The sequence below is a fragment of the Numida meleagris genome, chromosome 6 (genome assembly GCF_002078875.1).
Source record: "Numida meleagris isolate 19003 breed g44 Domestic line chromosome 6, NumMel1.0, whole genome shotgun sequence".
Lineage (NCBI taxonomy): Eukaryota > Metazoa > Chordata > Aves > Galliformes > Numididae > Numida > Numida meleagris.
The window spans coordinates 49,582,695-49,597,132 of NC_034414.1; the positions used below are offsets into that span (position 1 = coordinate 49,582,695).

A 14,438-nucleotide genomic window follows, 5' to 3' on the forward strand; every position below is an offset into this window, starting at 1 on the left:
AGGAGATTGGAAGGAGGGCAGGATGGAGGGGGAGGTCTCAGGAAGTCAGCATTAAGGCAGTAGCTGAAATCACACTGATGGAAGAGATTCCTTATGTCTAAAACAGACACATTTGGAAATTAGGTAAGAATCACCATGGGTGCACTCTGCTTCAGCTACTCTCAGTAGCTCCATCACTGCAGAAATCTATAGCCTTCCTGTTCCTTAATGCTGACATTATCAAAGCTGTGGGAACACAACCGACTCAGCATTCTGATGGGCAATAATAGCAAGGTTAATCTGATCACATCCTAAGAAGCAGGAATTGTCCATATATGCAAAAAGTAATACACAGTGTTTGGGGGCATGCATCATTCTCAATTTCTTCTCCATGTCTGGTTCTGTCAGACACGCACTCCCTGTGTTAAATATCTAACCTTTCTACTTGCTAGGTTTTCACAACATTCAGTAGCTCAGTGGTGGTTCACTCTTCATCTTCCATCATGTGGCCAAGATATCACATAATTTTGTAAACGAATGGTGCTGAATAATAGCTCAGAAGTAATGAAAATGCCATGCACCTACAATGAAGCTATTGAGAAATACAATCTTGACTGTTTTTTCTAGTTTACTTCTGCTGAAGCTGAACCAACTAACAAGAAGCTGAGTCATTTCAAAAGGCAAAGTTTCTTATTCTCTCTGGCTCTGGAGTTGCTCCAGGCTTACAGTAACAGAGACAAGACTAGAAGTTAGCTTATTTAACTCACCAGTTACACAAGGAACTTGTAACTTAGAAAGAAAACTACATCTACATTGTGGTTTCCAATGGTCACCTGAGTAGAATTACATTGCAGGTCTCTTCCGTTTCTACCACAGCCACAGATGTTACAAAAAAACAAACGGGCTGCCCAGCAGAGAGAGTGCCAGCCTCAGAGTTGTTGCATCATGCATCACGGAGTTCCTGTGTGCTTGGAGGAAATATCTTTGCTAAGCACAGTGTTTGTTGGCCATTGCTCCTCTTAAGAACCAGAGGCCCTTCTCCAAGTCTTCAAAAAGCAAAAGGACACATTGCCAGTCCCAAAGAAACAAAGGCTGTCATGCTGTTTGTGACCCATCTGAATACAACCTTGTTCAGCTGTGGAACGAATATACTTGTCTCTGCTGCTGGGACTGCAGGGTTATGCAAGACTCCTGGAGAGACTCTTCCACCCATCTCATGGGAGAAACATCCTGAGTACCCAAGAATCCAGCCACTTTCCAATGGGAAAACCATGACAAGAGCTCCTTCTCTGCCACCCCTACATACAGAGCAGTACTGAAGCACCACTGAACACATCTCCCTTCTAGCCCTCACCTGCTTCTCCATTTCAAGCAGACCAGCACAAGACATTTGCTGGCATCCGTGATGGGACCAGTGCACTTGCCAGAAATCATTACATTACAGGTTTACACTGCACGTATCCAAATCACTGAAGCCCAATTCTGTTTCAGACTCCTTCAGAAAACTCCCACCTGAGCCCTGCCTGCAGGGCTTACAATTCAAGCTTGATGCCTGTAAGGAGATGCACAGTTCAGCCGTCTAGACGAAGAAAAGAGACTGCAGTCTCCCATATCAGAGGACCCCTGAGGGAGTGTGCTACACACAAAAGACAAAACCTCCCTCTCTACCTGCTATGAATTGTGCATGACCTGGTGGCAGCCTCAAATCCAAAGCAGAAAACACAATGAACAAAAGCAGCCCTAAAGAACTGCCCCTGTCCAGAACCCAGAGAGGATCAGTGAAGAAAAGGCACTGGTGTGAGGAAGAAAATTCAAAGACAACAAACACTGCCAAAGATCCTTTTTAATCAGATACCAAAAAAAATGAAGAGCTGAGGCCTTAAATGCAGCTGCTGAAAACATTTGCTGCTGCCTATCAAGCCATGATGGCATTGCTGGTGCCTAGGACCGAGCTGCCTAATGAGTCCTTGATGGCTCTGTCTAGTTGCATGGGATGTGTGTGGTCCAGCTCAGATGCTGAAAAGCACCGTGGTCAATACTCCATTCCTACGTGTTTGGAGGAACAAAATTAATAAGACTGTAACAGTGCACACGGGGAACTCCTAATAATGACACACCTCCACAGAGGCAAAATAAGGCTTAAAATATGAGCATTTCTTAATAATAGTGGGAATACTCTGGAATCCAAGAAGAAAAGAGCCTAACCGGTGATGACTGGTGTCTGTTCTTTTACAGGTTCTGGGTTAGAAATCTCAAAAAAGAACAATGAAATTGCGATAAACAATTTCTCCTTGATTCCTCCAGGAATTGGAAAAAACAAAAGACCTTGGTCCTGACATCAGTTTTCAATCTCCTTCCCCTCAATGACATTCTGTGCCTTAATGACATCCTCTCCTACCTCGACTCTAAGATAGCTATTCCTGATCTGCAAAAAGACTGCAAAAAGGGAGATAAGTTTCAAAACCCAGAGGAAAACAGCATGCTGATTTTGCGTTACCAGCAGCCACAGCCCAGGCACTGAAAACGCTTCAGACCAAAGCGCAGCATGCAAGCAAACATTAATGCTTCTGAACCTCACATCTTCTTCTTGCTTTCTATTAATTTTTGTCTATGATTTCAAAAAACAAGCAGACATTTAGGGTTCAAATTTGATTACACGCGCCACAGTGTTCTAATGGCATATCTCAGACAACATTACAGCTAAACGGAATCATATCAGAAGTTTTTATTGCCGAGACAGAACAAGGAAAATTACATTATAGGCAGGCACTGCCAGATAACTCACAATAAAATTCCCAGGCACGTAGATTTATCTCGCAGTGGTTTTGTCTGCAGCCTGCTTACCCAGGTTTGAATTAAGCTTGGGCCCTTCTTTAGCACTCATCACCGCCGAGGTGTTGCACATAAATCAAGGTGTCTATGCTGCTCTGTAAATTGGGAGCTGTTGAGGGACAAGCCAGTGTAGCAATGTGCCCACAGGCATGTGGGAAGTGGCTGGCAGAGCCTGGCAGAACATGGGAAGTCTTCATGGCCAGCTCCTTTCCTGATGCTCTGGGGCCTCACATCCCTTCATCCACCAGTGTGCTGCTGCAGTGGGGCTAAGGGCTCCAACAAAGTGAGACTGCCGCACAGCTCCAAGGCATAACCCGACTCCAGGGTGGCATTTTCCTTCAAAGCCCCTTCTCTGCTACCTGAGCATACGGCACTCTCTCCACAGCTAGGGAGCACCCACAAGTGCTGCATGCCCAGTGTGCCCGGCAAGTGATGCATTTTGATACCCTGCCGCCAGTCAGATGAGAAGAAACAAGCAGGATGCTGTGTGGAAAGACACCAGCTCCCTAGCACAGCACCACCCTGGCCACCAGCAGGGGCGAGGGCAGGAGCCACTAGCGCTCTGCATAGCGTCCTCCCTGTCACACAGAGGGACGTTATTACAGTGGCTAATCTCCTTTGGCATTACTTCATTTGCTCCCTTTAATCAGAGAGAGCATCTGGTCATACAGTCATTCAAATCCATGAATTAACCCTTGGCACCACACAGCACAGGGCTCTGTCTGCCCAGCTCAGCCATCTCATCAGGCAACAAGTTCATGGGAATCTACCTGGATAACCCAATATGCTAATGTGGCCCTTTTGATTAACAGAGAAACAGCTTCACTGCTCCGTTGCTTTCTGAGCAGAACATCGAGGACGCTCAACAACAGAAGAACTGTTCTCACCAGGAGACACGCCACACCACATGGGCAGTGCTGGGGCACGCAAGGGAAGGAAGGCTTCCAGGAACTGCCAGAGTCACAATAAACAAAGTCAGGACATTGTTTGCAAGTGGGTCTCATCTACAAACAGGAAGGGACATGCTAACGGTGGATCACAGCTCCAGCCCTGGAAAACTCTTCAGTGCACGCAAGCCACTGGGACAATCTCCTCCAGCAGCAGACTAAGAACTCAGAGTTGCTGCCCTTCGGGTTTGCAACAGGTTTGCTGCAGAGCTGCAAGCAGTGCTTAACACCAGAAAGCCTCACTGCCAGCTTCAGCTGCCCCCCTAGCCAGGTATCTATTACCGACAAGACAGATTCAGAGTGGTTTCAGCCCATAATCATCTGATACAAAGAAATAAAAGTGCTATGGACAGAAGGAGCCCCTGCTGTGGCCACGGACAAAGTGCACTAACTGCAGCTGACTCACAGGGGCACTATTAGCATGAATATTTGGAGAGGTGCTAGCTATTTTAGTAAAGAAACATGAAGCCCATTCAATTTCAGAAAGGAAGCAGTGAGTAATATTAAAGACTTTCCAGGTTCTGAAGCACACCTCCTGGTTTGGGGTGGCCCTGCTGAAAAGGTTCAGGTGGACAGAGGATGGCACACGTCAGATTCCTGCTGTCCCCCATGACCATGTAGCACCCCACCAGGGCTGCACCTCATTGTGGCTGCTCTGCCATTGCTGGTGAAGCAGCTCTCTCTGAGGTCTGGGGGAGGTGACCCGGAGGTCTACAGGCCTCTATATTTATCCCAGACTCTCTGCTGGCCCCACACTAACAGAACTGGCAATTAATGTGCTGATCTACAGCAGATCATCGAAACAGATGAGTTTTTCCCCACCTTATGTGGTTACCTCTAACAGTGGATGATGAATCCAGACAGTCAGTGACTCTTTTACTCACCAAATCCCCAAACTTTGACGCTAACTTTGTGCTGGTTGGCTGCTGTGGGGAAAAAGCCACACGCTGCTCAAATGCACCAGAATAGAAGCTGATGAAGGGCAGCTGCCTTTAAAAATGCATTGGCTTGTTCTCAGTTGCTTGCTATACACTCTGAAGTTTCACAATAGCTCTCCTTGGGCTGCAAATTCTGCCACTCTCCCCACAAACCTTTCATTTCATTTTCCCTTCCACAGCTGCTATTGTTACAGTAGCAGAACAGCCACCATGAATCTCTGCCTTTGTCTGCTCCCTAGTACTGGTGCAGACTGCAGCAAGAAACTGCCCTCTGCCACTTTTTTCCCTGTCTGCAAAAGCAGCCTGGCCACAGGATGGCCCCAGCAGGATGTGCCTGGCACACATCAGTGGGAGACACAAGGCCCAGAGGGCTCCTCTGGGTGCTGCCCCTGGACACCAGCCCTCACATGACAGGAGCTGTCATCTTCAGCTGTCTGAGATTTGGTTTTAAAAGCAAAGTCAGCTTTAAGGAGCCAGTCTGGTTTTGCTCCCAGAGAAGAATGGATTTACTCCCACACAGGCTCCAGCAGGGACAAGCAGCCCTGCTTCATGTGCCCTCCACCAGAACCAGGCTTGGGCCACAGCCACGTTTCCCCTATCTCCACTGACACCAGGGTGGTGCAGGATAAATTTAGTATTTTCTCTGCAGGGAGCAGAGGAGAAAGACTGTGTCATGTTCTCGCTGTTCTTCTGCTCCAGCATGTGCATCAGAGGATTGAGGACCACCACTGTTCCAGCTAGAAGAATACAGGGCTGTCAGAAGGGGTCCAATTTAGCCACTGTGAACCCTTACATCACCTCCCCTTACTGCCTCTACCAAATCACAGAATCGTTAAGGTTGGAAATACCTCTAAGATCATCTAGTACAACCATCAAGGCATCACCACCATGCCCACTAAGCCATGTACGGCAGGCTCAGCAGGCAGCCAGCACACCAGCCAAGGAGCCTTTGTCATCCATTTCCACCTCATCCAATGGCTTTTTCTTACACCTACACACCACCAATATTTGGGTTTGTTTTTATCTCAACGTACGTGCCATATGGTAAATTGAATACACACTTCACAAGCATCTTTGCAAAGCACAAACATGGCTGGTAGTGACAGTGTGGTGGAAATTAAGGGAATGAGTCCAGCAAGCAGGAGGAGCAGAGGTGAGCAGAAAGCAGCTGGGCAGCCTGAGCTCAGTCTCAGACCTGGGCTTTGTTACTTGAAGGAAACAGTCACTGGAGACAAATGCCATGAGTGGCACACAACTACAAACCTCACACTCACTCATCAAGAGGTGCATGCTTAGGGTCACTGTGTGACACAGGAGACAATGGACACCAGCTGTCTTAATGACAGCTCTGGCATTCCTCCTCATTGATGGCAGAGAACTAGTTTTTTTGGACAGATTTTTTACAAGCTTTGTGAGTCAATGGTTGTTATGGGCTGATCTTTATCTCAGTTTTGCATACTCACCCCCAATAAACCCTAGGAAGCCGCTGCCTGCTGCATCCTTTCACTCATTTTGGGTACCTTATCTAAGCCAACCCTTTAGAACTAAAGGAAACCCAATGGCACCTCCATGGTGTAACCTTGCTGCCATCCTCCCCTTATCAGGGAACAATTCTAGTGATGAGCCATCTGTGCTGTGTCCTTATCGCAGCACAGACCTCCTGGTCTTGATGCAAACCACACATCCCTCATTGTTTATCCAATTGTTTGCTGTCAGTTGCGTCTCTCGTTATCATCACAGGCCATTCCTGCATCCCTAGCTCAATAAACATAACGTTTCCATTACAAAAATCTACAGTTATTTCTACCAAAGGAAGGATTCTTGTTATAATCAAGTGATCACTGCTAGTACATTTTAAATCTCAGCCAGCCAGGCCAGCTCCAATTGCCAGTAACAGGCTGGTTCACCCTTACTGGTAGCTCACGCCAGCATGGATACATGGCTCCTCCAGGCAGCTGACGTACAAACTTACCAAAGTGAAGACACCTCTACCCACAGGAGCATGAGTAGCCTTCAGGTTGCCTTCCCACATCTGGGCACTAAGATGTGCCTGGCATGGCCACAGGGCAGCAGGCAGGAATGTGAACTGCTGTAGGGGCTGCACATTTGCACGGGCTGCTACAGCACCCCAGAGGAGAGAGACACCAAAAAGATCGGAGAAGAGACAGGGATGCAATTCTGAGCCATGCCCCAGCCCCAGCATTCATCCTCAGCTCTTCTGCAGAGATCCTGAACACTCCAGAAAATAGAAACAGAGACTGCCCCTTAGCAAATGAGCTGCTGAAATGTGACTAGTAGTAACAAAATAACAGCCTCATGTGGATGGGGAATTTCCTTTCCCTGTCATACATTCTCCCTATGCCAGAAATATAGTCAGCAATCATTAGATGAACTCTCCAGCAATGCCAGAGTGTTCCAAAAATTAAATACTGCCTTTTAGTATTCATCTCTGGAGGATCCTGGAGCACTTAGTGCTATTTAGCTTAGTGGTAAAGAAATGTCAGAAAACCATGCTACGGAATGGGTCATTTCCCACCCAGTCCCTTTGAGAGAAAAACAGAGGCACAGAGATGTGAAAGAAGCTACACATGGTCACAGGAGGATCCCAGTCCTGATCCACAGCTGCAATGAGAGGGCTTCTATTTCCCTGCAAATGCCAATTACCTGAAATGGTCATTTTTCTTCTAAAACTCTGTGTTACTGAAACGTAATTTCTATCTCACTAACCAGAGGTGAGTCTATATGAATGGGCAATGCAGACTCCTTAAAAAATGCCAACAAACAGAACTTCAGGTCACTAACTCCTACCTGGTATTGTTCAAACTCCAGAAAAGCTCTGCCGGATGAGTTTCACCTTCTCTGTGCTCTCCAGCCACAGATCTGAGACTCCCATGTAGCCAACAGTTTCCTGCAGTACGTCAGATTTGAGTGCAATAGCTCCTCCCAAGTGCTGCACATTCACATGGTTGAGTCACTTCAGCTACCACAGAGGACCAAAGCACTGAAGACAAGGTAACAGCGCAGGCTATCAGTGAGAGCACAAGATCTCCAAGGATGCAGTGGGATTGTTTCCATTGCTGACACCCAGACACCAGGCTGGCCAGCAGATCCTCAGCAGTACAACACTTACAGGTACCTCCAATTCAGTTCCCATGCCTGGGACATCATTGAACTCAAGGATAAACTGGCCCAATCTGCTTGCCTTGGAGCCTGTCTCTTTCCTTGCAATAGCCAGGGAACTAATCCCTGTCACTTTTACAGGATGTTTTACCTACCACAGACTAGAGAGCAAATCTCTAATTCACTGTCTGCATGATTAACTGTCAGCCAAATAGACAGTGTCTCTGCACAGCTTGCAATTGTGAGGGTCTTTTGATTCCATGTCATGAGTACACACTGGTGTCCACGATCCAGGATTCATTAGAAAAACAAACTCTTTCATTAACTGAGGTATGTCAGGGCCATGGAGAAATGGAGCGATGCTCAGGTGCAAATGCAGTGACACTAAGGGATGCAATGAGTAACTTCCCCAAACAGTTTCACAGACGGTGACAATGATGAAACCCTGAGCAGGCATGACAGGTGTGGAGCCGATGCCAAGTGTCCACCATCCTTCACCTAAACGAAGCCTGTACACACACACAGAGGAACCATTCCTCACCAACTGATGCCTGCTGTCAAAAAAAAAGGCTGCAGAGAAAGCCAGGTACATCTGTATGTCCATTTTCTGGGAGGTGACAGAGACACGCAGACAAAACTGCATGGATTTGAGATCGCTCCCCTTCACCAGAAAAACAACATATTATATACTGTATTGTTAATGCGCATCCAGAGTAGGACCACAAAAATGATCCATGGGATAGACAACCAACCCTACAAGGACTGCCAACCCTTAAATGAGGTCTGCAGTGGGGTGGATCCAGGCTCTACCCCTTCCAGTCATTCAGGTGCACTGCGCTGCATGCAACTGAGCTCTCCTGGGTTGGCCCTGCCTATCTGCCAGGTGCTCAATCACTGGTTCAGGCCGTGACTTAGTATTTCCACTACAGGTCTCTTCCAACTCAAACAACTCCACGATTGCATATCAAGACCCAAAACCAAGGGATTTTGGAAGGAATAAAATTTAAAAATGGCTATATAAGTATTCCAGACAATATGGATTTGGATCCAAGGTGGTTTTGGTATAACCTCATAATTACCTGTCCCCAAAGAAAGCAGTATACTACCAGGGTGATGGGTGAAGGTGTCATGCAGCACCTGACCCTTCCCACAGATGCTCACGGGAGTTACCACTTCCTCCCAGAGCATGGAGGAAAGCAGAGGGGAGTGCCAGGCTGCAGCGAGCAGTAATGAATGCCAGTACCCACACAACCACCAGCATTTTCCGAGGACAAAACATCTGTGCTATCCGTGTTAAGTCTCCTGACTGCTACATGGGGAACAAAGAAAAGAGGGTATTCAAACTCCCACTTCATTTATATGGTTTTATCTTGTTTGGATTTTTTTTTTAATTTTTTTAGATGAAGGTTCTTCATTCATTCTGGGCTCTCGCACTGAGTGGACTTCTACTTAAGAAATCTTCCCTAAATTATTACTTCCTCCCCCCCCCTCCCTTGTTTACAGCTTTAAGATGAATGCTAACCATACAAAATGACTTTTAGCCTAGTAGGCAGCCAAAATACAACTGTCAGCAACACAGGTGGTGTCTCAGGCACTGGGGCAAACATCTGGACAACAGTCATCCATGCACTGCAGGGCAGCAGGGAGGAGCCCTGACACAGCAGCGCAGTATTTATCTCTTGCAAGAGCCTTCTCTGCCTCTAGCCAAGATTCCTTGTCATTTGAGAAGAAGCAACGCAGGCAAATCTCAGGAAACATAAAACCTCATTTGTGCTACAGAAAAACCTGAAACAAAAGTCCTGAGAACTTAATCACTAAAGCAATCCTGACTATGCATTGGCAAAACAATTTTTATGTCACCTAAGAGGAGCTTTTTGACAGCGAGCATAAAGGATATTTATGAAGAAGGAGAGGCAGGTGTAACAAGACTCACTCTTGCTTAAAAATGTGCACATCAGTTTCTGTCAGCTAAAAAACCTGAGCAGAGAAGTTAATGAGTGAAAATTTTCAGAGGTAAAGCTCAATATTTCCAGAGGCTCCCCATCCTCCCAACAGCTGCACCTTTCTGCTGGCTCCAGGGCCAGCGTTCAGGGAGAGCTTCTCCCTGAATCTTTGTGTGCAGCCCCTCCCATTGTGCCCACTCCCCAGGAAAGCTCTGGCTCTTGTGTGTACAGACAAGGAAAGGGCTCTTACGTTTTGCAGGGCATCTTGGTACTGTGGCAGTGAGGACAGCTGTGACTCGGAGTGGTATGGGGACAACCCTTTCCTCAGAGTCCTCAGATCCCCAGTGCTGGACTGCTGCAAAGACAAAAAGAAAATAGGACAGCCTGTATTAGCAAGAAGAAGGAAAGTTGCGTCCTTTCTTCCGGATTACCTTTTCCCACAACCACTTCTTTACTGTGAGCCGTTCCCGTAAGTTCTCCCTGCAACAACAGCTTAAGTGACCCCTGGGATATGATGCCTTTCCCATGCCCACGCCTGGAGAAAGCATTTGCAAGCAGCTGGAGGTGAAACTCTCAAGGTCTATGCCACTAAATGACAGAGTGAGAAGGCATTTTACTTTTACCTAAGTTCAAGCTAGTTAAAAACATTTGTTAAGACGCAGATCCACCAGATGTTTTCTAGACCATCTTTTTAAAGCAACATCAGCTATTCCAGTCACCTGCAGGTGGAGAGCAATGAGTGTTTGTAAACAGCGCTACTGTAACTCACTTAAGCTTGCAAAAGATGTGTGAAAGCAACAGTTTCTTATTTGGTTATAAATTAGTGAACAACCACAAGACTTAAGTAGAGTCACATAAACAAAGGTAGTCAGTATGACTCGACAAACCATACAGATAGATGTAATCAACTGCCTGCGCTCAAAGGAAGCATCAGGTGCTAGGGGAGTGCTGAATAATATCACGACAATAATATCTGCCTCATGTTATTTATTCTCTCACTCTGTCATTCTGAACTGGGATGGTCTTAGAGCAAGAAGAGTTTCTCCTTTAAGAAAGCACACCCATAAAATGTCAACACACAAGTAGCCAAAATCAAGGGCCTGGGAGAAGATAATATCTTTTTACTACCAATAAATATCCTCATTAACTTTACATTTTTTTAAGAGTATAAAGCAATGCACTGTCCTTCATTTTAAAGCCATAAAATCGCGACCTTTTAGATTTTTATGTTCCATTAAGACTTCTGACTTGCATCTGCTGCAGAAATGATGTTTTCCACTTCAAAAGAACCAAAGAAAAACCACTGGTGCAATAAAATTTAACGGGAAGTCTCATAAATCAGCTCGACTGTATATAAAAAAACCCTCAGTAACCCCAAAGGCCTGACCATAACCAAGACTTTAGGGACTGTGGTTGTGCACAGATCTCAGAAATATCGAAAGTTCGTCTCTGTTTCTTGCTCCCGTTGCACAGAGAAGAATTGGTGCATTCAGAGTGGGTACATCACTTTCTATTGGTGTCAGGAACATTTTCTTGTAGCCAGATGGTCTGCTTAGTGCTAGTTCAGCTTTTGTTTTATCTCAAGATGCTCTTTTCTTTCACAATCATTCTGACCCACACATCCTATTGGCTTTCATTTTACAAGCTGTGAGGAGAAGGGCAGTTTTCAAGGAAGTCATCACAAGAAAGGGATGCTAGTCCTGCGTTGCCTGATGTACTAGGAACTGCTAGACTTCACATGGAGGCATGATTTCAGCTTAGTGGATGTCTAGGATTCCTCGGATTTACAAGGTGGCATCAGAGAAGACCACGGCCTACATTTTGTTTGCATTTCACAACAGAGTTCGAAACAGAAAGATATGCAGAAGAAGCCTCCCTCTGTATACAAAACTCCTTCTGTATACAAAAAGACCAGAACAAAACTGAGTTCTCTTCACCATGGTAAATACTTTCAAAGGAGGGTTAGAAGGTCAGAAAGAAGAATGATGACCAGACCCTTGTTTTCCTGGCAGTGTCCCAGACGTGTAACACGTAGGGGTCTCTTGGTGGTGATACTGGAAGTATTGTAGCCCAGCTGGTTCTGCTTCCACTGTCCACGCAGCCACTTCTTCACTCCTCATAGGCACCAGGAGCAGCAACCCCAAGCAGAGGGGTCTCTGCTGCCTGCTCCTTCAGTGCATCCCTCCCACACCCTTACCAGCTGTCTGGGATAAAGAGGTCCTCACACAGGCATGAGAAAGGCAGCAAAAAAAAACAGTGTAGAGAAAATGTGAGGATATAGCCATGTACTGGAGACCCCAATGCCACACATCTCAAAACTCTGCTCTAGGACGTTCTCTGCCTCATTGGTATTTAGACCTTCAAATCCATTCCCATTGCTTCAGACTTCTGCAAATTGCACTGAGCCATGTGCTTGTGGGGAAACAGAGTGTGGAAACAGGCATGAAAAAGAGATGAGGTGTTCATTTGCTTCTGTCTCCCAGGAACTCGTCCTCTTGTCCCAAAATCTCAAGGGGTTAGTCAATTTTAGACCTAGCATGTGTTTCAACACACTCCAGGTCATCCTCGTAGGAAATCAAAATGCCAGCAAAGGAAGCAGGGACACCAGAGCTAGTTCTGGTCAACACACACCATCACTTTGGCTAAAATCACGCTGGTTTAAACTGATTTAATTTAACTGACCTGTGCTCCCGCCTGCAGCAGGAGTGCCCATTAATTTCAATTTGGCTTAAATTGATTCAAATTGTGTTGGTAAATACACAGATACAGTCAAAACCCTGCTCAAACAAGTGTTTATAATGGATTAGTTCAATTGCTTTTTTTAAACAAATCCCATTTAAGACAGTGAATCTGTGTGTGACAAAACTATTGTTAGGTTGTTTCAGCGACTAATGCTGATGAATCTGACCTAATGCATTCAGTTTGATGGAAAGATTCCCACTGAGTTCAATGAACATCAAAACGAGCCCTTAATTAAAGAGTAGGAAGGAAAAAAAAAAAAGAGGAGCAAAGAATAGAAAAGAAATCTAAAAAACAAAAAGGCTGGACAAAGATACACTCAGAAGAGGAATGTGGTGTTTGGGGCATGGTGTGAATTCAGAAGGGCAAGAAAAATCATCACCTTCCATTATTCATAACATGTCTGCGCTGGAGATTACCAAAAAACACAATTTTTTTTCCTACTTTTCCTACTGCTGTCAGCAGAAAAGCCAGTCCCTTTCAGGAGCGCTCCACTCAATGCAGTTGTACTTCTGCACTTTTTAGACCGTGTTTCAAATCACATCTTACTCTGAGAAGTTTTTACAACGGACTAACAGTCACACTTCTGCACTATTTATTTTTCTTGCACTAAAAGCAAAAGTGTATTTTTTGCCACAGAAGGAAAATCGCTTTTTCTTCTTTTTAAATTAAAATAGCGTAGTGATGCATATTTATCAGACCTCCCTAAACATTTATATATTCTTTGGGCTTCGCTATCAGTGTTGGAGCTAACCAGAAAAAGAAAGTGAAACCCTCATTAAAAAGCAATATGACTAATGATGCATCAGAATGAGTAGCCATTACTCCACTTAAGCCTAAATTAAAAATCCTGGTATTTGCATTGTCAATTCATTCACAAAATGAAATCTCTTATTACCTAACCCAATTTTCATTGCTGAGATGTAAGTGAAACCCAAATTGCTTTTCCAGTCAGAACAGCATTAAAAGTACAATTGCTGATCATCTCCGTTTATCATCATTGTTGGAGATTATCTCAATTAATGTGCAACACGTCTATAATAAATTACCTTTCAGGTAAAATCACTTCCTATTTCATAGAATCATAGAATCACCAAGGTTAGAAAAGACAGCTAAGATCACCTAGTCCAACCGTCCACCTATCACCAATATTTTCCACTAAACCATGTCCCTCAGTACAACATCTAAATGTTTCTTGAACACCTCCAGGGTCAGTGACTCCACCATCTCCCTGGGCAGCCTGTTCCAGTGGGGTTTCATGGAATTTATCACAAAAATATTTTCCATTTGTACTAAAACCCTCCATAGAAGAGCGCTGAGTTGACTGAACTTTTGGGGAGCATGTTTTCTAGGCTGAGGTACAGTAAGAGATGAAGGACACTAAAATAAATGGAAACTGAAGGAGGAGATCTGAAGCACACAGTTGGTCTTAACCCATTCAAATGTACAACTTGTACATCCTGAAATCCTCTTGTCCCCTGCAAATGCCAACAACCGGGCACCGACGACTCTGGAGTACCTCTTGCTCTTCTACTGAGAACTTTTCTTCAAACACCTATTTCATCCAAATGTTTAAATTAAAAAAAAAAAAAAAAAAGAGGAAATGGAAAGGAAATAGAGAAACATCTCAGAGCAGTATAGAAGTGCAAGATCTCCCCTAGGTCTAATCCAATGCCACTGCATGTTGCTGCCTACCCTTACCAGCTGATGAGCGCAGGGACAAGCCTGCACACTACCCTGACAGCACTGACAGCTCCACAGCAGTCCCCCAGACACAATAACTCTTTATTATCTGAAAATACGGATGTGACATTTATTGCTGTATTTTTCAGTTAGGCAGAACTTGAACTGACTTCGGAATACACTGCTGTTGGACCAAAGCCTGAGATCTCTGTCAGTCCTGTTATGACAGAAATGGACCTAAATACGCCCCTCCTGGC

General features: G+C 45.2%; 1 protein-coding gene across 2 annotated transcripts in view; it reads right to left on the reverse strand.

The window, feature by feature from the left end:
- The window catches only part of CCDC85C (coiled-coil domain containing 85C), a 102,711-nt gene that overhangs the window by 14,086 nt on the left and 74,187 nt on the right, over positions 1–14,438 (reverse strand). For both annotated transcript variants that reach the window (XM_021403314.1, XM_021403315.1), the window contains one exon: positions 10,010–10,114. In XM_021403314.1, the coding sequence (XP_021258989.1) occupies positions 10,010–10,114 (105 nt within the window). The remainder of the gene's footprint in view (positions 1–10,009; positions 10,115–14,438) is intronic.